Source organism: Ambystoma mexicanum, chromosome 8 (assembly GCF_040938575.1).
Source record: "Ambystoma mexicanum isolate Mex_15411 chromosome 8, UKY_AmexF1_1, whole genome shotgun sequence".
NCBI classification, from domain to species: domain Eukaryota; kingdom Metazoa; phylum Chordata; class Amphibia; order Caudata; family Ambystomatidae; genus Ambystoma; species Ambystoma mexicanum.
Window position 1 is genome coordinate 188,262,679 of NC_090929.1, and position 26,643 is coordinate 188,289,321.

A 26,643-nucleotide genomic window follows, 5' to 3' on the forward strand; every position below is an offset into this window, starting at 1 on the left:
CAAGAGCAAATTGGCCCTGATGGGCTTTCAAATTCCATGCTAAAAGACCATCCAGAAGCATGGGCTTCCATTCTGCATGTAATATTTGATCAAGTAATATACACAAACAAACTACCAGCCTCATGGCAGAAATCAATACTAATCCCTATATATAAAAAAGGGGATAGAACGAACCCCAGAAATGATAGGCCGGTGGCATTATTGGATGCACCTGGGAAAGTGTTTGCCCGTTTTGTGTTGGAAGAATTTAACCAGTGGACCATCAAATCTGGAATTAATGATCCATTTCAGACGGGCTTTCGTCCCGGGCTAGGAAGAGCAGTTAATCTACAGGTCCTTCATGCCATCAAAAAACACAAAATCCAGATGAATCAAAACTTATACATGGCGTTCATCGATTTTGAAACCGCCTTTGACTCTGTGTCTAGGTCTCGGTTATTTAGGAAGTTAGAACTCAGGAGGTGTCCAGAACATGTGAAACAATGGATTCAGGAGTTTTACACGAATACCTTGATTCAAGTGAGAATTTCACTTGATGGCACCCTAACTCGCAACATTCTTACCTTTAGAAGGTTGAAGCAGGGGTGCCAAATGGCTTCATCCTTGTTCAATTTCTATTTTGCAAACATAGCTGAGGATTTTAAGACTGTGGTGACGGACTCTCCACGGCTGGCTGCAAGTGTGATCCCCTGGTCGTTTTATGCAGACGATTTGGTTCTATCATCAAAAACAGCCAAGGGGTTACAGAGGCTGTTGGGAGTAGTAGGAACGTTTGTCAAACAAACTGAATTGAGTATAAACTTGGCAAAGTCAAAGACTATGATGATTGAAAAATAAGCATAAGAGAAAGACTGCTCATCTCTCCTGGTTTTTGCACGATCAGCGGTTAGAAGATGTCAAAGAATATTAATACCTAGGCCTCAATGTAAATACTACTGAGGCGGACACACCTTATTACAAGGAAATCAGACAGAAATTGAAAACAGCCAATGCCCAGGCTACTTCGTTGAATCTTAAATATGGAATATTTTCATGGAAACCTATCATCATATTTTACTGCCAGAAAGCAGTACCTACAGTAATCTATGGTGCTGAAACGAGATCATGGAGAGATGATAGGTTTTGGTCTGTGCTCGAGGGTACCTATTGGAAAGCGCTATTGAAGCTTCCTAAATCGGTGTCAATATATCTAATTCGATATGAGCTCAGGTTGATATCTCTCTCTACACAATGTAGATGTGGAAACTCTGCTGCATATATTGCAAATGTCTTATCTCAATAGCAGAAAACTTAATCATGTACATCTTGTCAACCTTTATTCGAACGACTGAGCATCATGCGATGGCATTGTGGAGGCGAATGGTTTGAGAATTTTTGATAAAAACTGATAATATGTTGATCACTAATCCAGTGAAGGCAAAGACAAAAATTCTATTATGGGATGGGTGTAAAATTTATGACCAATGCATAAATAGTAAACATGGAAATGTGTATATGGTGGAGATAAAAAAGTTAAGAACAGCTGAATCATATGTAATGAAATTCCCGGGTGCAAGACAGACTTGTTCTTGAGATTTAGGCTTAGCATCTGGCACATGAGGGATCTATTAGCAAAATGGAAACCAATCCCTGAAAAGATGAGTTATTGTAGATTTTGTAAAATTACTGGAGTGAGGGAAACATATCACCAAATAGTTATCGGCGTGCTTCAGACCTCATTTCGAAGATTACACACTACTGTCGAAGGAATCACTGTGGTGGTATTTATATAATGCCAGACTGACCAAAGTCAGAATTGCTATAGTCAACTATCTATTGGCCTTGAATTTAACTAATGGCAACAACTAAATCAATGTTTGATGTGTTTGATATTGTGTTATACCAATGCCTTGGTCATGTTAAATGTATTTAACTTTGCTTTCGGTAACAGAGTCGGCTGCTGAAACAATGAGAATAAATTGTATTATACGGGCAAAGAAGGGGGGGGGGGGAGGAATTTCTAATTTAATTTTCCTTCTTACTTTTCTCTCTTTACGTTATCTTTCTGAGGGTTGTATTGTAAATAGAGAGTTGCATTTTTGTTAGTTAGGGCCATTAAGGATTTTGCTCGATTGTTCATGAGTTAAGGGTTGATTTTTAATCGCTGGCCAAGGATTGGGTTATGGTTTTCTTCTTTATTTTTTAAGTTTTAATCTATGTTGTCGTTTTGTCAAGGCGGAATTGAATTGATCTGTAATGTTTTAATTTTGTATTTTTATTCTGTATTTTATATTGAAAAGTTGATCAACTATAACAATAAAACAAAAACAAAAAAGACAAGGGTTTTCCTCTTGGAATACAGAGTTAGAATTTGGACCCCGGGTGATGCAGTCTCACTGAGAGGGAGGACGCTCCTCTCCAGATCCCGTCAAAACAATAGATCTGTTTGCCTACCTGCTGTGTGACTAAGCAGTGTCGTAGTGCCCGAGAGGAAGCTGTCTTCTGTGGCGATCATAAGGGTGAAGCATTTTTTCTTTGACAGATGCGTTTATTTTTTCTGTTTGCTATAATTCAATAATAAAGGGCCTGTAAAGTGCCATTTTTCTTATGACTAACTAATGTGTGAGGTGTATTTCTCTGCCTACCCAAGTCAAGGGTCAGGACGTAATCTCCACAGCTGACCACTATAAAGCAAAACAACGTCACACTGGGCCATGTCTTGCAACCCAAAGGATAACGAATGACTGGAGCTCTTAGACTTCCGGGAGGCCACGGCGGAGGCAAGATGTTGGCACGCCTTGTCAGTCCCGGTTTAAGCCAGCCGGTGTGAGCCGCCCCGGATCCATCAATAGAGGCAGTGTAACACAGAGGTTTGGTAACATCCCAGGCTTGACACCGACACAGGCACTCCTGTGGGCCCAGCAGTTAGAAAGGGAACAGCCTCTGGCGGCTGTGGGCAAGTACTATGGCAGGAGGTCGCCGTCAGTTGCTCCGGAAATATCCCCCAGCAAGAGGCAACATCACTATGGAAGACCCCAAAGGCACCCTGATGGAGGCTATGCAATGGCACACTGCTGGAGAGTCAAGGAGCTCACTGATTGTTCTTCATGCTGGCCATGCAAGAAACAAGAGGGGCTCAGCCAAGCCCACCCTGATTATCTTTATGCTCAGAGTGGCCCCCACCTCTCTTCCAAGCCACCTCTGCTTCCAAATCACTACAGACAGGGGCCGCACAGGCTGCACAGCCCTGGTACGCAGCCGGCGATCAATTACACAGGCCAGACCAGCCCGGGTACCCGAGATGCCACTGCTCCTCCAGAGCAGTCACGTTATTCTTCGACTGCCATCGCCAACCCGGTCCTACCCACACAGCACTCCGGATGTACTACAAGCCGTACAGCCCGGTAGGTAATGGAGCACACCTACGCTATCGGGGGAGACACTGGCGGGGGCCCACCCTTTATTCGGGGCCTACAGGGCAGCTTGCTGCAATGTCAGCCACAGAGTAGACACCAGTGCCCTCAGCGCCTCCCCAGCCTTTGGTGCCTTCACTGGCCACAGTGCTGCTGGTGCCATTTTATTTCCCCAGTTGCCGCTGCACTCAGGGCGACAGTGCTCCAGCTCTCCCTGCTCCCTAGGGACCACCACCTCCCTCCAGGCTTCACTTACAGCAGATCCCGGCACCTTTTTTTTTTTAAATGAAGTTCAGACCAAAAAGACGCACTAATCAGCGGATCAGACGGAGTCCTCGGCTAGAGGGTCTTCACTGCATGGCTGCTGGCCACACACCCTACTCCTTCAATGAATTTGCTATTCATACCACCAAACTTCCAATTTAAATCCCCCTAAAAATTTACAAATTCGATAAGGTATTACAAATCATCCCAAAATATATACCACATATTCAAAATGAACCAATTAAAAACAACGTTTACACAAAAATGAAAAATGAAATACAAAAGAAAAAGACTGAGAAAGAATTAGATAGAAGAACAAAACAAAAAACCTGTTGCTAGGCTGTATGCAGGAGCGAAATAGCTCCCAACTCGCCTCAATTTTGAACCCTGGCCAAAATGTAAATGGGCATCAACTTCTCCTACTCCAAAGAGTAGTCCATAAGAGAATGCTTACGTGCATCCAGGATGGCTGTGACGTGGGCGGAGTGTGGTGGGCACAGAAATACTGTCCCTTCAGGCCCAGGTCAAAGTGGGTGGTTTAGGCATACCTCTCGACCTTTTGAGTCACCAAGTGGGTGAGATCTGATTTTTGGTTTTGTATGGTGGCAGCCAGTGCTATGAATGAGCGGGTCCCACCTGACCCTTACCAACCTGCACTTTTTGGCATTATGGAGTACAAGAACTTACCCAAGCTGAAAGTGACTACTGGTATCAAAATAGGCAACGAGGAGAAAAAAAAATCTCCTGCAGGTTTTACTGATTAGTTTGAAATTCCTGTTGTGTTACATTTGGAGAATAACTAATGAATTGCATGATGAGATTGTAACCTTGTGCTAGAATGTAAAAAGATTTGGCGGGGGGCATCTTTCTTAAACTTTGTTGGTGCGTTTGTGTCATTGCCTTCTCCCCCCCAGCCCCTGCTGTTTATACCTGCTATATGCCTCCCTGCAGCAATATATGAGCATACAGGGCTTCTCCATGCTCAGTTTTAGGAGCATATTTTTGTTCAATGCTTGACATAAACATAGTAGGAGTTGCCCGTTTCACTGCTGTTATCGAATACCATAGTAATTCCATATATTCATGGGTACTAGTGGTGCAAAACAGCATGTTGGAGGATTGTAGCTTACTTAGCAAATACCACATAAGGTGAGGTTGTCAGCCAAGTTGTACATGGAGGAAAGGTCGCCACCTGGAGGAAGACCAGAGGAAACAGTTGGGAGAGTCGATAAAGCATCAACGTAAGAGTGGGGCAATGTCTGTCCTGAGATAGAACCACCCAGCCAAACCAAGCGCTGTTAACCCCCACCCACAACCTAGCCATAAGCCTTCTTATTTAATCTATTCAGATCTGGCTGCTGTGACAAGAGTCAGGGAATATCATTGAAAAGAATCAGGCTCTCCTAACACAAAGCATTCCCAGCCTCCCCCAGAGGCCAACGGCTACTTGAATTTCAATAAATCTAGGCTCTCTTAACGCAAGCTGTTCTAGCACCTCGCAGAGCCCACTTGCTTCTGGATTGTATGAGATTAGACTCTCCTAACACAAGCCTCTCTAGCCCATCCCAAGGACCCACCGGATACTGAAGACATCCACAACCCTTCACTCCAAAGTCCCCATCCCGGGAAATCAGGTGGGTGGGGTGTGGTTTCTCTCTCAAGGACTGGGTGGCCTGGAGACAGGCAATGGTACGGACAACCAGTTTTTTTTTTCTATAGGTGACTATGCATTGTCGCTGCCGCCAATCTCGCGCCTAGAAACACTTGGTACAGGCACGTTATAAATGCCATATCATATCATACTGCATTTGAATCCATTATATTACATTTTTACTGCAATAACGAGATGGTACAGACAAGAGGACCTACACTAGTGGAATCTGTTTCTTATCTGACAACTGTATGTAATTAGCATGTTGACTGCACATTAGCGATTGATGCATGTGTTTTGCATGTAAAGTATAGCAGGTCCCTCACCTGTACACAATTACCCTAGGGATGGACACAAATTACAATATTGGCCCCTCTCACGCTGCACCGAAAAATTGGGTCCAGGTGTCACATAGCCACAGACAGTCTTTCCTTGTGCCTTTGCAATATGGGCTGCACGATTTTAAATGTTTCAACCTAGTCTGCTATGCTTATCACGGAATGTCAATTACTGTTAGCCTGCATTCAATTTGCTGCTTTTATTTACATGTTTCCACAGACTTCTGTCTTCCGAAGGTCATTCATCTATCCATCCACCGCAGTGCGTCCAAGCTATACTTACAAATATCAAATAACTTGACAGATTATTGTATTTCTGTTGCAATGCCCTTATATATGTGTAATTTCTCAACCCTGCCTCTTATTGGTGTGTCAGAAAGAGTGCAGGAGGCGGCTGAGAGTCTGGCCGTGCAAACCAGCAAGACCACGGTTTATCGAAATAGGAGGCCAGACAGGTTTAACTGCCTCCCAAACACCTCGTGGGCAAAAAAAATACCTCTACACCTGCTATGTGATTGGAGTCCTTTTACTATGAAATTAAAACTTACCCAAATAAGGCGAAAACAAAATAAACAGAAATAACGGTTGTGGGAGCCCTACCAATGCAGCGATGCGCCGAAATGTTTATGGCAGGACTCGGCACCAGCCCACTTCATGCATATTGGTGAGCACCTGCTTCCCCCATTTTTAAAGCACTGGGGGACAGACCATTGAAGTCTAGCGATACTATTCGATAGCACAGCGTTTGGCTGGGGATAGCCTCGAAAGGTGCATTTGAATTGAGGGGTATTCGAACAGAACTACGTACCTCTACACTTACATAGAGTTAAAGGGGTGAATTATAGACCACTAAAGTGTATGGAGGGATCTGGGTTAAGGGGCTGCCGTGAACGAGATCTGACGTCAGAGTGGACTGACAACCACCAAAGTATTGTGGGTGGTTTCATTGGTGGCAGCTCGCGCATTATATTAGGGTGAAATATCCCTTCCTTCAACAGGGATATCCTACCGGAGGTTCTCCAGACTCTTACAGTTAGCTCTCACCTATCTTAAACACCCAGTGCCTAGCAGATGCCGCGCCTGCCATCTTCACGAGTTGCCAGCAGAGGTCAACTCGCCCGCCTCACGATACCAAGTAGGCTAGTTCCTATTAGAGGAAAGAACCCACAAGCGCGTCCTCATCACGTGCTACACGTAGCGTTACATGCAAAGTTCATCCAACTGTACGTAATGTTCTGATTACTTACCGGTAATCTTCATTACTCCTAGTCCTACTCTTCCTCGTCACAGTACTTACCTCATGAGGCACCCGCCTCCGACACAGGACCTTCTTCTATTTCTTCTTATTTCTATAACTCCTCCCCCACACCCACGTCACTTAGTTTCATATTACCAAGCCGTAGCATGGGACCTTCCCCGCAGGGAGGGTGAGGAGGGTCGTCAGTACTGTGACGAGGAAGAGTAGGACTAGGAGTAATGAAGATTACCGGTAAGTAATCAGAACATTACCTCCACGTCCACTCTTCCTCGTCCCAGTACTTACCTCATGAGGTATACCAAAGCAACAAACGGGGAAAAAGGTCCCAATGAGACACAGAGTCAAAACAGTGCAGAAACACACACCTTTAATAACTCCAATATTACATCCCCGCAGTCAAAACTCTAACCCTGAAGGAACCAACCCCCGAGTGGGAGACATTCAACCTATAGTGGTTGATGAAGGTGCTCTGATCAGCCCAAGTGGCAGCTCTACATATCTCCTGTAGAGAAACCCCCCTAGCATCGGCCCATGAGGCCGCCAAACCTCTGGTGGACCGCCCCTGAACGTGCGCAGGCACAGGCAGGCCCGAAGCCACATAGGCCATGGAGACCACAAGACGGATCCATCGGCTAATGGACACTACAGATGCCTTACGCATAGCTCTCAACTCACACGCTTTTGGCGGGTGTCACCCGCCTTGTAAACAGCTGACTCACCCGCCAAGCCTCCAGCACGCCCATTCATTTCAATGGGCCTCTCACCCGCCAAAAACAAAATCGGGTGTTTTCACCCACCTTTGTGATACAAATGGTTGAGAGCTATGCTTACGCCCAGCCCCAGCCGGGCCAAAAGTAATCAGAAGACTGTCAGAGCGGCCGAAAGGGGCAGTTCTAGCCAAGTACTCCAACACCGCCCGCCGCACATCAATGCTATGCCAAGCCACTTCCTCTGGCGTTTGCGGATTTTGAAAAAAGGCAGGGAGAACCAGATCCTGAGAGGTGTGAAAACGAGAAACAACTTTAGGGAGAAACTTCGGATCACACCTCAGCACCACCGAGTCTGGCAGAACCCTCAGGAAAGGGGGGTGACATAACAGAGCCCCAATCTCCCCAAGCCTACGGGCAGAAGTTATGGCAATCAGAAAAGCAGTCTTCAGCGTCAGATGTTTCATATCAATTTCGGAAGTGGGCTCAAAAGGAGGCCCTTGAAGAAACTTTAAGACAAGAGGGAGATCCCAAGGAGGAAGCCCCTTATAAGTACAAGGACGGGAAGAAGAAAAACCCCTGAGCAACTTCCCCACCAACACCTCCCCATCCAAGTGCCCATCAGAGTCCCCCAAAAGGAATTTTATGGAGGCCCACTGAGAGCGAAGCGTGGAAACCGCCAGGCCCTTGTCAAACCCATCCCGGAGGAATTGAAGGATAGCGGGGAGGCCAGAACGCAGGGGTGGAATCCCAGACCGCCCACACCAGTCCCGGAAATGGCTCCAATGTCTGCCGTAAGCCTTCAGAGTGGAGGGTCTAAGAGCATTCATTATGGAATCCACCACAGGACCAGAAAACCCCTGAGATATCAGCCTAGCCCGTGCAATATCCACACTGCCCATTGTATCTGGCGGACCCCCAACCGTACATCCCCCAGAAGGGGACAAGGCCACTTCGGAACCAGCCAAGGCTCCTGGCACCGAAGCTCCAACAGAGAGGGGAACCAACTCCGGCGGGGCCAGTACGGAGCGAACAACAATACAGTCACCCTGGATATTCTGATGCGCTGAACCACCCGAGGCAGAAGAGGAATAGGTGGAAAAGCATAAAGGAGACCCTGAGGCCACTGCACAGAGAGGGCGTCCACCCCCCACGCACCCTCTGTCTGAAAACGAGAGCAGAAGAGGGGAACTTTTGCTGGGGCTGGAGACGCAAACAGGTCCAGAATAGGGGTCCCGAACCTGACACAGATCTCTGCAAAAACCTGGGTCGAGAGGACCAGTTCCACCGAGGAGGGAAACCGGCGGCTGAGTAGATCCGCCCGAACATTGTCCACCCCCCTGATATGTGAAGCCTCCAGGGACACCAGATGTGATTCCCCCCAAGCACCTATCTGAGCTGCCAGGGCATTCAAGGAGCGGCCAGAACCCCCTTGGCGGTTGACGTAAGCCAAAGCTGTCGTATTGTCCGTCCGGACCAAAACTGCCCGGCCCATCAGCAACCTCCTGAAGTACACCAGAGCCCGGAGAATGGCACACAACTCTCGCCAATTGGATGTCCGATGGCTCTCTTCCGGTTCCCACAACCCCTGAGCAGAGAGGACTCCCAACGTAGCTCCCCAGCCCCTTCCACTGGCGTCGGTAGTAAGTGTGGTCACCGGAGGAATGATCAGGGACACCCCAGCCCGTAGTTTTGGAACCCTCAACCACCACTGCAGGGAGACCTGCAGCGCCAGAGACACCGGAATCAAAGCCTCGAAAGCTTGAGATGAAGGGAGCCAGTGGGAGAGAAGGTAGGACATCAGGGGGCGTAGATGAAGACGGGCCCAGGGAACTAGAAACACGCAAGTAGCCATGTGCCCCTGCAATTTCAGCAATAGGCGGGCCGGGACATACTGCCTCCCGAGAACCCTGCCCAGAACAGTCAGCAAGCGACGGACCCTCTCCAGGGACAGGAACACCTTCCCCATCCTGGTGCAAACCTGTGCACCAATGAAAACTAGATCCTGAGAAGCCTCCAATTGGGACTTCTGCCAGTTGACCAGGAAACCCCAGTCCTGTAATGCCTGGCAGACCAATCGGAGATGAGAAATGACAGTCTGCCGGCAGGACGCTTTGACCAACCAATCGTCCAGGTAGGGAAATATCTGAATGCCCCGCAGATGTAAGTGCGCCACCAGGGGAGCCACCAGCTTGGTGAAAACTCTGGGGGCAGATCGCAGTCCGAACGGGAGCACCCTGAACAGAAAATGTCGGGATCCCAGTGCAAAGCGGAAGAACTGCATGTGCCAGGGACGGAGAGCCACATGGTAATAAGCGTCCTGGAGATCCAGAGATGTCATCCAATCCCCCTTTATTAACATCGGAAGAATGTTCTGTAAAGTCTCCATCTTGAAGTGTTCCTTTTGGACGAAGCAGTTCAGGGATTTGAGGTCCAGAATTAGACGGTACTTCCCCGAAGGTTTGGGGACCAGGAACACCCGTGAGTAGAACCCCTGACCCTGCACAGGGAGAGGAACGGGCATGATGGCCGCCTTCAACACTAATTCGGAGAGCGCAGCGTCCATAGCCAACCTCTTGAGCCGAGACCTGGGAACCACAGCCCGAACCATGCAATGCTGGATAGGAGGAGACAGGAAATGCACTCGATACCCCCATTGTACTGTGTCCAGAACCCATGAGTCGGAACACCACCTTTCCCATACTGGAAAAAACTGCCGGAGCCGCCCGCCCACCGGCAATTCCAAACCGTCAGGACTTAGGTGCCGGGCCAGGACGTGAAGAGCGTGGAGGACCCCGACCCCCCCTAGCCCTCCGAAAAGAATGTGATGAGGAGCCAGGAAAAGACCTGCTGGTCACTGGACCAGCCCCAGCGGAAGATTTCTTGGCCGTTGAAGGAGGCTTGCGTCGAAGTTTGTCAGCATGTTTGTCCGCCCTAAAAACTTTGTGCACCTTATCCTCAAGGCAATCACCAAAAAGCCTGGACCCAGTGAAAGGAAGTTTCAGGGCAGCCGCCTTCTGAGACCCATCAGTCTTCCAGTCCCTTAGGTGCAAATGCCTCCGGGCAGATATACCAGCCCCCATGGCCATGGCTGAACCACGCACCTCATCAAAAGCCAGATCGGCCAAAAACTCAACCTGTCTCTGCATGTCTGTAAGCAAAGGGGCACAATCAGAGCCTTCATTGACAGCCTTTTTCAACTCCCTGAAACCATTCAACACTGTTTGAGCTGTGTAGGCAGGGGCGTTGGTAGGGGGTGGCTAAGGGGGCTATAGCCCCTGATCTTTTGGTTGTAGCCCCGGATAGAATCTCGGGAGCTACAGCCAAAAGACTAGCTAGCCCCCAGTCCCAACAGTTCCAACATCAGCGTAGCCCCGGGTCTTTTCCAGACCTAGCAACTCTCCTGTGTGTAGGAACCATAGATATTTGCTCGAAGGGCCAGATGCGCCCCTGCATGAACCTTCTTAAGGCCGGAATTAACTCGGCGGTCCACTGGATCCCGGACGGCCGCCTCCTCGGCCGACATAGAGGAGCGACCCACCAGGCTGGCGAGGATAACGTCAACCTCAACTGGATCAGACAGCAAAGTCTTGCCCTTCAAAGGGTAAAGTTTGGACATGAAGCGGGGCATTGCAATCTTCTCCAGGTCATGCCATTCCCGGAGGATTTTTTCCCGGATATCGGAAACCAATGGCAACCCCTTCCTAGGTGTATGCCTATACTGGCGAATAGAAGGGTCGGCCCCCTTCACCGGCACCAGGGGCTCTGAAAATCCCATGCAATCTCCAACTTGAGCCAGCACCTCCTCCACTCCCTCTCTGTCCAGATACTTCCCTTCAGCATCAGCCAAAGAGGAACAAGAAGAGGCCGATGACTCAGCGCCAGAAGAAGAGGAGGATGAGGAAGACAGACGCCTGCGCTTGTGTCCATGAGCATGTGTGCGACTCCCTCTACGATGCTTAAGCAGCTTCTTCAAATCCTTTCTGGTCAGGGAAAAACGCTTAGCCTTCTTCTTTCTCTTTCTGTGTAAATCAGGAGAAGAGGAAGACGAAGAAGAAGAAGACAGGACCAGATGCCTGCTCTTTGCAGAATGTTTTCCCATGTTGAGTAAGCCCAAAAACAGTGACCAAGGAAGCCTGCTTCACCAAAGACCCCTGCACACTGAACCAAGGCTCCACATACAAACAATTGCTAACGTGCCTCTCCCACATTCAAATAGAGGCCAGAAAGAACAACAACCAATAGGAACAACATCAATTAATTCCTATGGCAACATGCCTGCAGCATCGGAGGAGGAGCCCACCCTCCTCCGGAGCACGTGGCTCAAATAAGAAAAAGGAGCCGCCAATCCGTGCACAGCCGCCCATGCAGCATGGCCATGCAACAGGAAAAACATGCCCCCCCTTCTCCTTACCTTAACCCGGGTCCGTTCTCCCAGAACCCGGGCCACGATGCCCTGCGCTGGCCAAAGCCCAGCAGAAACCAGGCAAGGCAGCCTGACTCAACCGGGTCCCAAGCCCCGCAGGGAACCCAGGAGTCTTGCCACACCTGAAGGAGCCGAAGGCCCCGCCACACAGCCCCACCAGGGGGCCAGCATTCGGAGCTCCCCAGCGCCCCGCGCCGGGAAGAAAAAACAAGCCCAACCTGCCAGAGGCAGGAAAAATTAAACTAAGTGACGTGGGTGTGGGGGAGGAGTTATAGAAATAAGAAGAAATAGAAGAAGGTCCTGTGTCGGAGGCGGGTGCCTCATGAGGTAAGTACTGGGAGGAGGAAGAGTGGACGTGGAGGTAATGATCCATCCACTTCATCACGTTGAAGTCCGTGGATCTTAGTGACTACGCCGCCTCGTGATCTTTGAAAGGGCGGGAAGCCAGCAACCTGTCTTCGCGCGTGAGAGATGGACACAGCCATTTTCCCGAGAGCCGCGAAAGAAGCTTAGTCAGTTCTATGCAAAAGTTTCAAGTAGATTTTCTGTCACCAGATTTTATCGACATTCGTGGTCTGGTACAGAGGCGTAGACAGGGTAGGACCTGAGTGGTCAAGCCCCACACAAAATCTGTGAATGGCCACTCAGCATACCTGCCTAACCTCTGGATTTTTCCCAGAGACTCAGGAATTTTAACCATTTCTCTGGGTCTCCGGGAAAGAGCCTGGAATCTCAGGAATTTTGTGGGGGACAGCTTTCAGTGATTGCTTTTTTTGTTTTGTTATGCTTGCAGGACTTCGCCACCGCGGCTCCCTGTCCGAGTGTGGCTTTGTCTCTGTAGCAATGACTGTAACGCTTCCAGGAAATTGGAAAAAAGAATGCAGGTGAAGCAAAATAACGCGCATTTATTTTGCTTCACCTTTCATTATTTTTTGCCGACTTTCAATGCGAACGTGTGTTTCTTTTGTTTTCGTTCTTTTTGCCCTGGTTAGGGTGGACTCAGCCCCATTGAACCACAGCCATCCGGTTTGCAGGCTGGACAACTCACCACTGCACTACATAAACTGATGAAAAACAACTAAGGTGAAATGTCCAATGTCGGTACTGAAAAATTCAGGGCACACCTTTGTATTGGTTCTTGGTGTTTACATGTGCACATTTTAGCGTGTTGATTTCATGGAAGGCGAATGCCTTTTGTCCTATGCAATGTGGGTGGTTGTGAAAAGGCAATTTAATGAAATGTGCATATTTCAATTTGAACTGCAAATTTCTGACGTCACATCATATTACAACAGAGTTTACCTTTTTGACATATGGGCGGAGTCATGTGAAAATGGGCAGAGTTTTGTGTGACTGTGGGCGGGGCATACATCTCAGGAATTTTGATGTTCAAATGTAGGCAGGTATGCCACTTAGCAGTGCTGTGTGGGCTTTTACGGATGTTAATGTCACTGAGGTGGGCCCATCTACGTTAGCTTCAGGCCCCACTCGTTAGACAATCCTGGCTACGCCTCTGGTGCAGCAGTCTCCAAGGGAATCTGAGCGCGGAATACATGTTGACTTTCTAAATGGAGAAATCTGAATGGGGTTTATAAATACACTGTGTTTTTTTTTAAATTTGTTTTTATTGAACATTTTCATTAGGCGCGTCGATTTATCATTGCAATCATATACACACAATGCTGTAGTTTGCAAAGAGGTGAAACTAGAACTTCCCCCCCCCCTTTGATTCAAACGGATAGCAAATATCAGTCATCGGCTTGGTTAAGTTCCTTTCCTTTGAAGTGCGTACCAAAGGGATGTCATCCCTTTCATTTACAGGCCTCGAGAAAGGGGGGGCCATTCCATTTCCCTAATCAGGGGATTTTTAGAGGCGGTTCAGGATTGGGAGTGGGGTATGGTTCAAGTCAAACAATACAACTGCACCAATCCCCCAAACCCCCGTACCACCGATTACCCCCACACCAAACATTAGCAGTTTGAAAAGGCAGTGTACATGGTATTTAACCAGTATATTACAGTGTTTAATACCAGTGTATAGGGTATTTAGTGGCAGCGAAGATGTATAGGATTCCTGCACTTCGAGACACAATCCAAAGGAAGAAGGCAGCCATCAACCAGCAGTGACAAAGAAGCATGGTGGGAAGCACTGCACCCCGCCAACCTCTCTCCTATCTTAGCGTCCCCACCACCCACTCGCCACATTTAGATATAACTGTGAATATTAGCTTGCGTCACATCTAGATAGTACTGTGAATGTTGGCTTGTGTCGCTTCTAGTCAGGATTGTGAATATTAGCCTATGCCACACTTAGATATAATTGTGAATATTAGCTTGCGTCACATCAAGACAGGATTGAGAATACTAGCTTGCGTCACATCTAGACAAGATTGTAAATGTTGGCTTGCGTCGCTTGTAGACAGGATTGTGAATGTTAGCCAGTGCCACATCTAGATATAATTGTGAATATTAGCTTACGTCACATCTAGACAGGATTGTGAATATTAGCCAGCGCCACATTTAGGTAGAATTTTGAATATGAGCTTGCATCACATCTGGACAGGATTGTGAATAATAGCCATTGCCACATTTAGATAGAATTATGAATATCAGCTTGCGTCACATCTAGACAGGATTGTGAATGTTAGCCAGTGCCACATTTAGATATAATTGTGAACATTAGCTTGCGTTACATCTAGACAGGATTGTGAATGTTAGCCTTTGCCACATTTAGATATAATTGTAAATATTAGTTTGCATCACATCTAGACAGGATTGTGAATACTAGCTTGCGTCACATCTAGACTGGATTGTAAATGTTGGCTTGTGTCGCTTCTGGAAACGATTGTGAATGAAGGTTAGCCAGTGCCATATTTAGATATAATTGTGAATATTAGCTTACGTCACATCTAGACAGGATTGTGAATATTAGACAGTGCCACATTTAGATAGAATTTTGAATATGAGCTTGCATCACATCTGGACAGGATTGTGAATAATAGCCATTGCCACATTTAGATAGAATTATGAATATCAGCTTGCGTCACATCTAGACAGGATTGTGAATGTTAGCCAGTGCCAAACTTAGATATAATTGTGAATATTAGCTTGTGTCATATATAGACAAGATTGTGAATGTTAGCCAGTGCCATATTTAGATACAATTGTGAACATTAGCTTGCGTTAAATCTAGACAGGATTGTGAATGTTAGCCTTTGCCACATTTAGATATAATTGTAAATATTAGTTTGCATCACATCTAGACAGGATTGTGAATACTAGCTTGCGTCACATCTAGACTGGATTGTAAATGTTGGCTTGTGTCGCTTCTGGAAACGATTGTGAAATGAAGGTTAGCCAGTGCCATATTTAGATATAATTGTGAATATTAGCTTACGTCACATCTAGACATTATTGTGAATAGTAGCCAGCACTACATTTATATAGAATTGTAAATATCAGCTTACGTCACATTTAGACAGGATTGTGAATGTTAGCTTGCCTCACATCTAGACAGGATTGTGAATATTAGCCAGTGCCACATTTAGATAGAATTGTGAATATCAGCTTCCATCGCGTCACATCTAGAAAGGATTGTGACTGTCAGCCAGTGCCACATTTACATATAATTGTGAATATTAGCTTGCATCACATCTAGACAGGGTTTTGAATATTAGCGAGTGCCTCATCTAGATAGAAATCTGGAGATATTCATGTGCCACATCTAAAAAGAATTTGGAGATTAGCATGTATCACAACTCGATAGCGAGGCCACTAACCAACCCACTAACAATCTCACCCATCTGCATACAACTCTCAAACTCTAACCAAACACAACCACACCCCTAAATTACAGCAAACAGCACAAACGTCACTACACCGCAACAACAAAACAAATCACACATAGCGCCGTACAACAGAACACGACGGTTACCAACCGAAAATCACACCTAAACTCAGCGAACTGTGCTAACCGAACTGAAGCGCCCAACAGCACATCACTGCTCTCTTGCACTTTTCCCACTCGGTCCCACTAACTGAACCCACTCCCTTTCCTTTTCAGATCTGCCAGAGCGCCAGGGGACCACTCCAGTGGTGATAGTGCGTGGTACAAATGTCCTTTAACATAACATAACATATTTAAAGCAACACACTAGACACGTGCAGGAGGCTAGATCAACACAAGCACATTTGCATTCTGTGTAATGCAAACGAGAGGTCACTTGGCAACGCGCCAGTGGCCTGAGCAATAGTTCTCACTCACCCTGCCCAACGTGATTTAGGTGAAGTTATGGAGAGACGTCTGCCTGTTAATGTGGGGGTCAGAGGTAAAAGAGTCTCACCTGGAGCATTATCTGGTTTGGCAAAACCTGGACATTACTTGTGTAAGGCGTTTCTTTCTTTAAAATGTAGTCATTGTTATTGTCGAATAGAAAGCAACCTGCATGTAAAATGGGCACGCACCTTACAGTCCTCATGCACATGTCAGCGCATCTGGGGGGCACTTTGGAAAGAAAACACCAATACGGAGCATACTTGCATTTGAGTTGGGGCCACCGCCTAGAGCGAATAATATCCTCCAATTATGAAAAAATACCTTTCACAGTTCAATGGGCCTTAATATGACTCTAGGGGCATTCTGGGACGGACCAGGGGGACAGAACCACAATGTAGCTTTTGCTATAGGTGTTCTTAGTGCTCGACAGGGTCGAGTCGGCGTCAGAGCACTTTGCAGGCTTCTGTGACAAAGTTCAAGACAAGAGTCAGCTGCGGGTATCAGGCGACAAGACGGTTCGGCGGGTGAAGCTGGACGAACGGCTGCATGCTGGCCTACATGGTGGCTCGTGGTCAGGAATCGTCTCACTGCTGATCGGCTGTTCTAAAGCACTGGTCGAGACATCTCAGACTGCGTTGGCAAGTGTCTGCAGCTTGACAATGGTCGGTTGCTGCCTGAGGAACTCGACTGGTGAGAAAATGTCCTCTAAGGCGGATGTCAGTAGATGCTTCTCGAGGCACTTCTCCCAGCTTCTTCAATGGGTTTGTGTCATCCTTTAAGGCGGACAGCCCACAGCTGTGGAGTGTGTTGCAGGCAGCTGCCTTGTCCTTGGTTATAGGTTCATAGACCTTCTGGCACGTCCTGCCTAGGAAGCTTGCTGCAGAGCCTAGCAAGGCACGTTGTGTGCTGGCTGGGTACGGGTTCTGGAGCAGCTGGAGGGTCCTCTGAGTTCTGAATCTCTCTCTGTTCCGTGGGAGATATTTGGGGAGGGATCTTGCTTCCCTCTTTGAAAATCCTGGCCTTCCTTCATTGGCAAAAGATGTAAGGCAGATTGTACCTTCATCCAGGGTCCAAGGATGAGTTCTTCTTTCTACTTCTGGGAAAGACTTCAGATGATCTTCCAAAAGAGGGGCTCCAGTCCTCTTTTAAAGCCAAGTGGGCCACAGTGATTGGTGTAGGTTAAGCCTACCTGACTGAACCAATCCTGGGGTCCCTACCAACAAACTCCTGTATGTGTGAGGCAGAGGCGCCACCAAGAGGTGGCCAAGGGGTGCCACAGTCCGCCTTATAATAATGCTGGCTCCCCCAAATATCTGCCTGCCAGTTATGTGCTTGTTTTGTTGTTCCAGTGACCTCATCAGGCCATCCCTATGAAAAATGTCTGGGGGCGCCACTGGCGTGAGGTCATAACCAAAGTGCTTTGCAACAGGAAAGCTAGAGGGGTGAAAACATGAACAAGGTGTGACCCAGAACTAAAATGGCAGAATTCTTCTTTGAGCAGAAAGAGCTCTGGCCACACTCCCTATGATATTAAGTCCCTCCCATCTTCCTGTCTGTTGAAGATCAAAGATTCTCTCTGGTTAATGGATCTCTCTGTGGTTCCTGATTAAAGCGGCACGTCTCCCTTGAAGCTGCGGCGAAGCCAGACTCTCGGGGTCCTGCAAACCACATTCTCATACCTTATGAATGGGGTCCCCCCTAGCGGGGTGGCATACTGTAAACAGCAGTGCCAGGCATGACAGCTCACTGTCAGTGACACTGAAGGTGGTAGCTGGCTTCAGGTTGACACAGTTACATATAAAAGGTTGTTGGGTTTCCTGTTTCCTTTGTTAACCTCTGCAGCCAGGCCCTGTGTGGGCCTGTCTGAAGTACCCTCTATTTGAATGTTAATCGCTGCCACCAGCTGCAGGACCTAACAAAAGGGCAGGGTGGATCCATGGAGCCTTTGTTAGTTAATCAGGTTGCCCGGCCATGGCAGGGGGAATCCTGGTCCTCTCCCTTCCTGGAGATGACATAGTGCACTCCTTGCTGTCAAATTCCAACTAAATATGACAGGGCACTGTGAGGGCATCTTGGAGTAAGACACAGACAACAGATTCAAAGTTCAAAGTAAACACTTTTATTAACTTAAATGTCAGGATGGAAAATGTCTATCTTGCCCTATACTATGGTGGGATTTCCCTACCAAACCAAAACTAAGAAATCTGTCTGTGTCCAAAATCTATACTTGCCCTCACAACTAATCTTATACAACATGTATGGATATTGGCAACCAACAAAATAGTGTTCAGCATAAAGTTCTGAGCTTTGTCCAGCTCACAGCTTAATTTCAGCCATGGATGTCATTTGGGGGTTCCTATGGGTTTCCCTTGCAACCCCTAAAAAATAAATGTTTTCTTTTTTTATTGAAGCTCCTGGTCTGTGACCATGTGGCTCTTTGTTTCTGGATTGGGTGACTTTCTTGTTCAGGCCTCTTTAAAAAAAAACAGGGGGTTCCACAAGTGTAACACTTTGAGCAGTGACCCTAAATAAGAAAGAATAAGAATAACAAATAATTTGTCTTTCTGGAATTCTATACAATAACAGCTAGACTCATTAAAAGTTTATTTCAGGCACACTGCAGGGGGTAAGTCACTGATTTAGTCTGTTCTTAAACACCTCAAATTCACAATGCAGACAAAAACTTCCAAAAAGCAGTAGAATGAGCATCCATTTTGGACTATGTATTTTGCTTTTCCCAATTTGCTGTTATATCATGTTTTTTTCTGCCGTTGTCTCTGTTAGATCATCACAAGGCATTCCATCTTGGTTTGCTCGGTAACTTGACAACATCCTTACGTCTAAAAGCTTGTCTACAGTGTACAAATGTTTGACCATTGCACATAAAGTGACCCTTGTGTAGTGAAAAGGGGGAACCCGCACCCTCCCCTGGGGCCAGCCCTCAGTGCAATAATCACTCCTAATCACCTTCCAACACAAGTAAGTATTTATGCGAAGCACAGTGAACTCAGTCTGGAAGAAAGCCAATCACACAGAAACTTTGATGCTTGTTTTTATTACTACAGTGTCTAATGAGAATTAAGCAGCATTTTACAATAACATGGGAATAAAAGTGCAAGCTGAGTAATACCAATTATCAATCACAGATGAATATGCAATCATTGAACTTACGCTCCTAGATATTGTAGATGGAGATATGATTGAATCATACCCAGAACCCTCGCCACTCGAAGTGCCTGGCACCCCTCAAGAGAGGAGGGGAGGACTGGCCAAGCCCCGCACAGGCCTGCACCAGAGCGGGGATGTGATGCTAGGAGTCTTGGCCCAGATGGTGCACAGCTGGTCATCCAGGCGCTGTTCCTCTCCGTACGTGCGTTTCACAAACATCCCAGGATGAGTCCCTCCCCCACTGGCCCGGGTATAGTTCTCTTAGTAGGGGCTGCACGTCAATCACTATGACGTACCAGCTCTTCGAGGATCTTCTAGGCTCACCCTCCCAGGCAGCAAACATGTTTTTGCCTGGAAAGTTACAAGACTGGAAACAGCCAGTTTCGGGTCCTAGGCTTTGTGTACGTTGTTTTGGGAAGGCCTGACATTCCTGTGTTATCAGACGAGCAAGGCTGTGCCTGGCTCCTAAAGGCTGCACAGAGCTTCTTGCAAAGCTACATGTTTTATTTCTTCAAGAAGGGCCTTCGCAGTTAACCCCTCGCAAGCATGCTGGCTCACTCAGTTCGAGAGGCCTGGCTGGTTCAGCATTTTTCCTCCACACTTCGAATAAGCTCTAAATACACGCAAGATAGCTCAGTAGGTTAGGGCAAGTGCAGGTTACTGCAAGCGGCTAGAGGCTTTTCATTCCACCCCTTTCGAAGTGAGGCTTGAAAATGCTGACTCAATGCCATGATTTAGATGCATGTACAGTGTGCTGTAGGCCGATCAACCGTTTTTCCAGCGCAGTCATTCTGTTATAGAGAAATGTCATCCTGCGCAAGAGCCCAATAAAAACTATAGCAAACAGTATTAGGGAGATCAGCAGCCACAGCACCATTATATTAAGCAGCCTCATAGAGGAGGGAGACCATCCAGTGAATACATCCCACCAGTGGTGAGTAGTAACCGATTGCAGATGGTCAGCAGTTTTAATTAATTGATTTCTGTCTATCATCAACTTGCACTCTGCAGAGATAACTGAGGTATCTAGCGTTTGGAAATCTTTCCAAGCAGTTTGAGAAAATTGTCTAATAGCTTGAAGCCGGGCAGTAATCACCCCATAGGGTAGAGTCCAGTTATGCAAATGCGTGAGTTTGGCATGCAGAGTAGTGTGAAACCACTGGGTTAATGAATATAAGGTGTGAGTAACAATGTCTAAGATAGTCACAACCTGATCTATGCAAAATACTTGAGGATTCCCTAATAACCTATAATTGTTAATAAGCAAGGAATGATTAGTAACTACGCAGGCTTTACGATGATCTATCTGGAAAATGTCAGTTCCATTAATGTGCTATTGCATCCAGGTGCATTCCCCTGCTATGGGATGCATGCATGGGTCCGGAATCCTTCCAGTTTGGGGACACACCCACCCCTGAACCCAGGACATGCAGGTGTGACTGTGGATGGTGTATTTTTGGCTGTCTAACCAGTCCCCTCGTATCTGCGGAACCCACCAGGAACCATTTATTTTCATAGGCAAGGCTATAAAAGGACACCATATTTCTAAAGCATAAGCGGTTCTACTAACTTGCATTAAAGCACGGCATGTGTTATGCATGCAATCAAAAGCAAGTGGTTTAATCCATATGTTTTCTGGTAACTGTAGCTCTGTGTGCCAGTGGGTTGGGGATAGTCGCCCCCACTCGGAGCGAAAAGCCAACACCTGCTGATTTAACAAAGTTTGCCATAAAATGCATCATGTGTTTAGCTGTCTTGTTGACCTGCAATATGGCAGAAAAATATCTTCATAGCTAAAATTCTGCCATCTCCAGTGGTTGCCAATACTTGTAGCAGTGCTGCACAGGGTAGGGCTTATCAATGGGCCCCACTGGGCTAGAAGTGTTATAGCAGCGCTGGCATCAGAACCCATAGTAACTAATTTATTGCGCATAGTTTCTATGTCAAAAGCGTTTAAAGCTCCCGTTCCCACCCCCGCTGCTCCCGCAATCAATGAATCTAGCCCCTGGCTACGCGCCATTTGGTGATGGGCCATAGAAAATGACTCCATTTGTAGCAGCTTGGTAGTAATAGGGAAACATTTCCTCGTGATAAATCGATGTCTAAGTGTACCTCTGTAATGATAGACGCGTGCATTACTTGTTTGCAATTTAAATGTTGTCTTACTACTGGAAAATCTAGCATGTTCACAGTTTCTACTTTGTGTGATTTGAAAAACACCATCCTCCATGTGGGATGCCTGCCATATACAATATTAGTTTTAGATGCAAACACCATACTACCATCCGGCAATGGCTGTTTCAACGTACAATTGTATGAAATGCATTTAGTCAAATTATAGTCCAAAAAATCTTGGCGAGTACACTCGCTGCAGTTCTTGGGGCAGAAGAAACATGAAACATCAAACAAATTATTGGATCCATTCACTGAAACGTTTGGGCGTAAGATTTCATAAGCGTCAGTGAGAGTCATGTGAGAGTCAGTATGAGTCAGTGACAAAAGATGGCCGACAATGAACCAAGCCAGAACTCTTGCAGTTCCATGTGGATACTCATTTGTAGCGCTTTTCTCACAGGTTACGGTGCGGTTGTAGTTGTCACACAGGACTGGAGCATCAGGTGTAGTGCATGCGATTCTCAGAGTCCATGTAGCGTCTTGCATCAACCCATTCTTTACAGAGAAAGCGTTTGCTTGGCAGGTCAGGAGCACCCACAGAAAGGCAAGTTCCATCCCCTTCATACTGCTCTACGTTTGTGGTGTGAGCCTAGTAGCGGGAATATAAACAGGCATGTCAGAATTCTGCAAAAGTACAACATAAGTACTTCAAACACCTTGACTTAACACTTCCCCAGCCTCAGGCTTTTTGTTTGGATGGTGAACCCACACCTTTTTCCTGGTGCTACCGAAGCCTCCTTCCCCCCTTAGTGTAGTGTCTGGGGCTTGCTTACTTTCAACCAGTAGGGGAACAACTGCTTGCTCACAAATCAATTGTGCAATTCGGTCATATTTGGTTAATGGTATCTCAGATACACCAGCATTATGTAAAAGTACCGAAACAGTCCCTCTATAATCAGGATCAATCACACCTCCCAAAATGTCAATGCCTTTTTTCGTCAGGCTGGATCGCGCAGCAATGCGTCCATAAGTGCCAGCCGGCAATTTGATGCCAATATCCAGCGATATGGATTTGGTTTGCCCCGCTGGTATAACATGATCTTCACAGGTAGATAAATCAAGCCCAATGCTGCCTGCAGTGGCTTGCACAGGCAGCTTTGCTTCTTTGTCGGTTTTCCACACAACAAGAGTCTTTGTGGATTCCACTTTCTCACTTGTCAGTCTCACAAAGGGGGTCTGCCGGTTTCCCAATGGACGATTGTTCAGTTCAAACAGCACTTGTGCCAGGTGTTTGGACCATCCCTTGAGAGTGTGAGTCTTAGTCAGCTTCTTTATTTGTTGCTTGAGCAGCAGCCCATTGCTGCGCTCCACCAGAGCAGAGGTTTCTGGGTACCGACTGATGTGCAGTGTCCATTTGATGCCTTGCTCTAGCGCCCAGTTTTGTACAGTGTGTCCGGCAAAATGGCTGCCTTGGTCTGATTGGATTTCATCTGGAATGCCATAGTGTCTGATGAGGTATTCCATTCCTTGCAAGGTAGCCCGTTGATCTGCATGGGCGACTAGATAAGCTAACAGCAGTCCAGAGTATGTGTCTACCATGGTCAACACATAATGCTTTCCATTCTGGGGCGATAAAGGGCCAATGTAGTCAACTTGCCATACCCTAGCAGCTCTTTCACCTCTTCTAAAAGGGCCTTGAGGCTTCCTCTCCAGAGGGTAGTGCTTCACTTCGCAGCATACGGAACATTGGGAGGCAGCTTGCTTGGCTTGATCCATGGTAATGGGCAATTGTCTCCTTTTAGCCCATTGATAGGTTCCTGTTTGCCCTAGATGCCAGGAGGTTTGGTGTGCCCAGTCCGCCATTCCTTGCAGTACCTCAGCTTCTTCAGGTGTTGTCACTGGGCGAATCTTTGCCATTTTATCCACTTCGTTGTTGAACAGGGCAGCCAGTGAGGTGTCAGGGGGTATGTGTGCATCGACATACCCAATGCAGATTTTCACCTCTCACCTTTGCACCACATCTCTTCCCAGATGTCCGGCCCTCCCCAGATGGGAATGTTCTTGATCTGCCGGCCGTCTCTTCTCCATGTCGGTGCCCAATGCGTCAGGCCTTGATATGTGGCCCAACTGCCCGTGTATATGTATGCAGTCTCTGTCTCTTTCACCTGTTCAATCACGGAGGCCACCGCCTGCAGTTCAGCATATTGACTGGATCCTCCCACACCTTCTCTCATCAGCAGTGTTTCTTGGTGGGGCTGGAATGCAACAGCTTGCCAGTGTCTTTGCCCTTTATCATACTTTGCAGTGCCGTCCGTGAACCATGCAGACTTTTGTTCTTCCTCTGTCAATGTATCATAGACGGGTGCGACTTTGAAGGGAGATTCTGGCAGCGCCACAGGGGTGCTTGGTTCAGGCATCGCATCCAGATCTACTGGCTCGGGCATTTGTTCTTGCAGCCTGGAAACTCCTGTGCGGCCAGCTTTCGCACGTTGCTGTAAATACCATTTCCATATGACATGAGTGGCGTCTTGTGCTCTGCCACTTTTTCTGCTTGCAGCAGTGTCGCGCACCCAGCCCATGATCGGAATTTCTGTGCAAATTATCACTGGTTGCTCGCCTGTGATTCTTTCAGTCTCAACTAGAGCCCAGTACACTGCAGCAACTTGTTTCTCAAGCGGAGTGTATTTTGTCATAGGATCTGTGAGCTTTCTTGACCAGAAACCTTGCGGCACTCTTTTCTGTCCTTGCTTTTGCCACAAGCTCCACACAGCAACATCATTGTAGACAAGAATTTCCAGTTCAAAAGGATCAGTTTTCGTCATGGGGCCCAGTGTGATGTAATTCTGCAAAGCATCCTTAGCCTGCTGAAAGACAGACTGTTGCTCTAGGCCCCAGGAAAAATCATGTTTCTTTCTGGTGACTTTGTAGATGGGTTTCAGTATCAGGCTTAAATGTGGTATGTGATTTCTCCAAAAACCCATTAACCCAATGAACCTTTGTGCCTCTTTTTTATCTGCTGGTGGAGCCATCTGCTGAACCATGTCAATTACAGGGTCGGGAATTTTCTTAACTGACCCAGACCAGATTGCACCTAAAAATTTCACCTCTTGAGCGGGCCCCTGTACCTTTTTTGGATATATGGCCCACCCCCGGTTTTGCATGTGTGTGATCAATTTTTCAGCAGCTTTTTCTACATGTTCTTTGTCAGCACTGGTCAGCATGATATCATCAATGTAATGAGCAACATACACATCATCCAACTGCACCATCATTAAGTCTCTGGCAATCAATCCATGACACAGAGTGGGACTATGCAAATACTCCTGGGGCAATTTAGTAAAGGTAAATTGTCTGTCTCCCCAAGTGATAGCAAATTGGTCTTGTGATTCAGTGTCAATATCAATGGAGAAAAATGCATTGGCCAAGTCAAGGACCCCGTGCCATTCACCCACTTCTTTCGTAAGGTGTTCAATCAGAGTAATGATGTCTGGCACCACCACAGCTAAGGGCAGCACCTTCGTATTCAAAACGCGGTAATCAATTGTCAAACACCACGCCCCATCTGGGCGGCGAACAGGCCAGATCGGCAAGTTGAATGGACTGACTGCCAGTCTCATTATGCCAGCTTTCACCAATGACTCAATAGTTTCACCAATCTCTTTGTGGCCTCCTGGCAACCTGTACTGTTTCACGCACACTGGCTCAGCAGGAGGAGGTAAATGCAAAGGGGACCATTTTGCATGCCCAACCACCACAGGGTTAACAACTCTCACATAGATTTTCCGATTGCCAAAAACAAATTCACCTAAATCTGTAGTTACACTTTTGCCCAACAGCACATCCATGCCAAGAATATATTCTGGTATGTCTGCAATCAAGACATTTGCTGTGAAAGGCAATCCCTCGCCAATTGACATTTTTACATTAAAGGCTTTTGCAACAGTTTTCGCTCCAACATAACCATTGACCGAAACTCTGGGACCAGATAATTTACTGGGATTGCCATTCAAAATGGTTACCTCAGCTCCCGTGTCTAATAGAGCCAGGACGTGTTTTACTTTCTCATCCAAATACAATGTTAGTGGCACAAAAGGGCGTCTGTCTCTGGGACTGGTTCTCTTTATTAACTGTACCTCAAAGACATAGCCAGCCCGGTCTGGGACCTCCCACTTGTCCTTTGCCAAATCAGGGTAGCCTTTTGCTCGCACTTTGGGCTTCAACACCTCTTCTTCAGAGGGTGCAGAAGGCCTAGTTTTTCCTGATCCCTGTTTTTTCAGTTTTTTTCCCATTTCTCAAGCAGCACAGGTGTGGGTTTACCATTTATCTCTTCCTTAGGAAATTCCCGCTTTTAGCAGGTCCACCCACATTTGTCTGCGCGTGACCTCAATTGTGTCAGTTTTCTCTTTAGACTTTACATTTTTGCCACGCTTTTTCTCTGAATCATTATTCGCCGCCAATAGGCGCGCTGCCTTGCGCACATACAACCCTTCTAATTGCCCTAGCAGCAGTGCCACTTCACCAATGGATTTACCTTGGGCTAGACCCAGCAATGCTCCCTTCATATGACCCGGAGCATTTCTCAACAAGCGCACGCGCATTCCAGCTGTAAACAACTCCATGTCAGGCCCTGCAAAATTTGCACTGTTCAGTGCGCATTGAAAACCCATCTCTCTAAGCTGATCTGTCGCTTCCGTTAATGACCCCCAAAAGCCCCAATTCTCTTCCATGTCCATCGGACTCGCATACAGATTTATTAGGGCAGTCTGAAGCCAATTAAACAAGGAATGCGAGCCTTGCTGCCCGAGCGCGCCGTGCAACATCTGTCCCAGCATTCCATTAATAGTGATTGAACCCATTTTTAAAAATTCTTCTGGGGTTAAGAAGATCCCATTGGCACCTGTATCCCAGCCTCTTAAAAGCCACTTCAAAATCGGTTCACCTGCCTTCTGTCTTAACAACTTAGCAATGTCTAAAAGCTCTGTCTGTGTATAATCGCGGACAATCCTAGTATTCTGAATGTTTCCACTGCCAGCTTGGCCTTTTGACTT

General features: G+C 47.0%; 1 protein-coding gene across 2 annotated transcripts in view; it reads right to left on the reverse strand.

Annotated features, from left to right (window-relative positions):
• Positions 1–6,832, reverse strand: part of MRPS2 (mitochondrial ribosomal protein S2) — a 161,177-nt gene extending 154,345 nt beyond the window's left edge. Inside the window, exon 1 of one of the 2 annotated variants that reach the window (XR_011268504.1) lies at positions 6,690–6,832. Coding sequence is in view for 1 of the 2 variants with exons in the window: in XM_069609599.1 (XP_069465700.1) it covers positions 6,690–6,732 (43 nt within the window). In the remaining variant the exon portion in view is untranslated. The remainder of the gene's footprint in view (positions 1–6,689) is intronic. The other variant, XM_069609599.1, reaches the window with a different exon arrangement.
• Between the last annotated feature and the right edge of the window lie 19,811 nt (positions 6,833–26,643).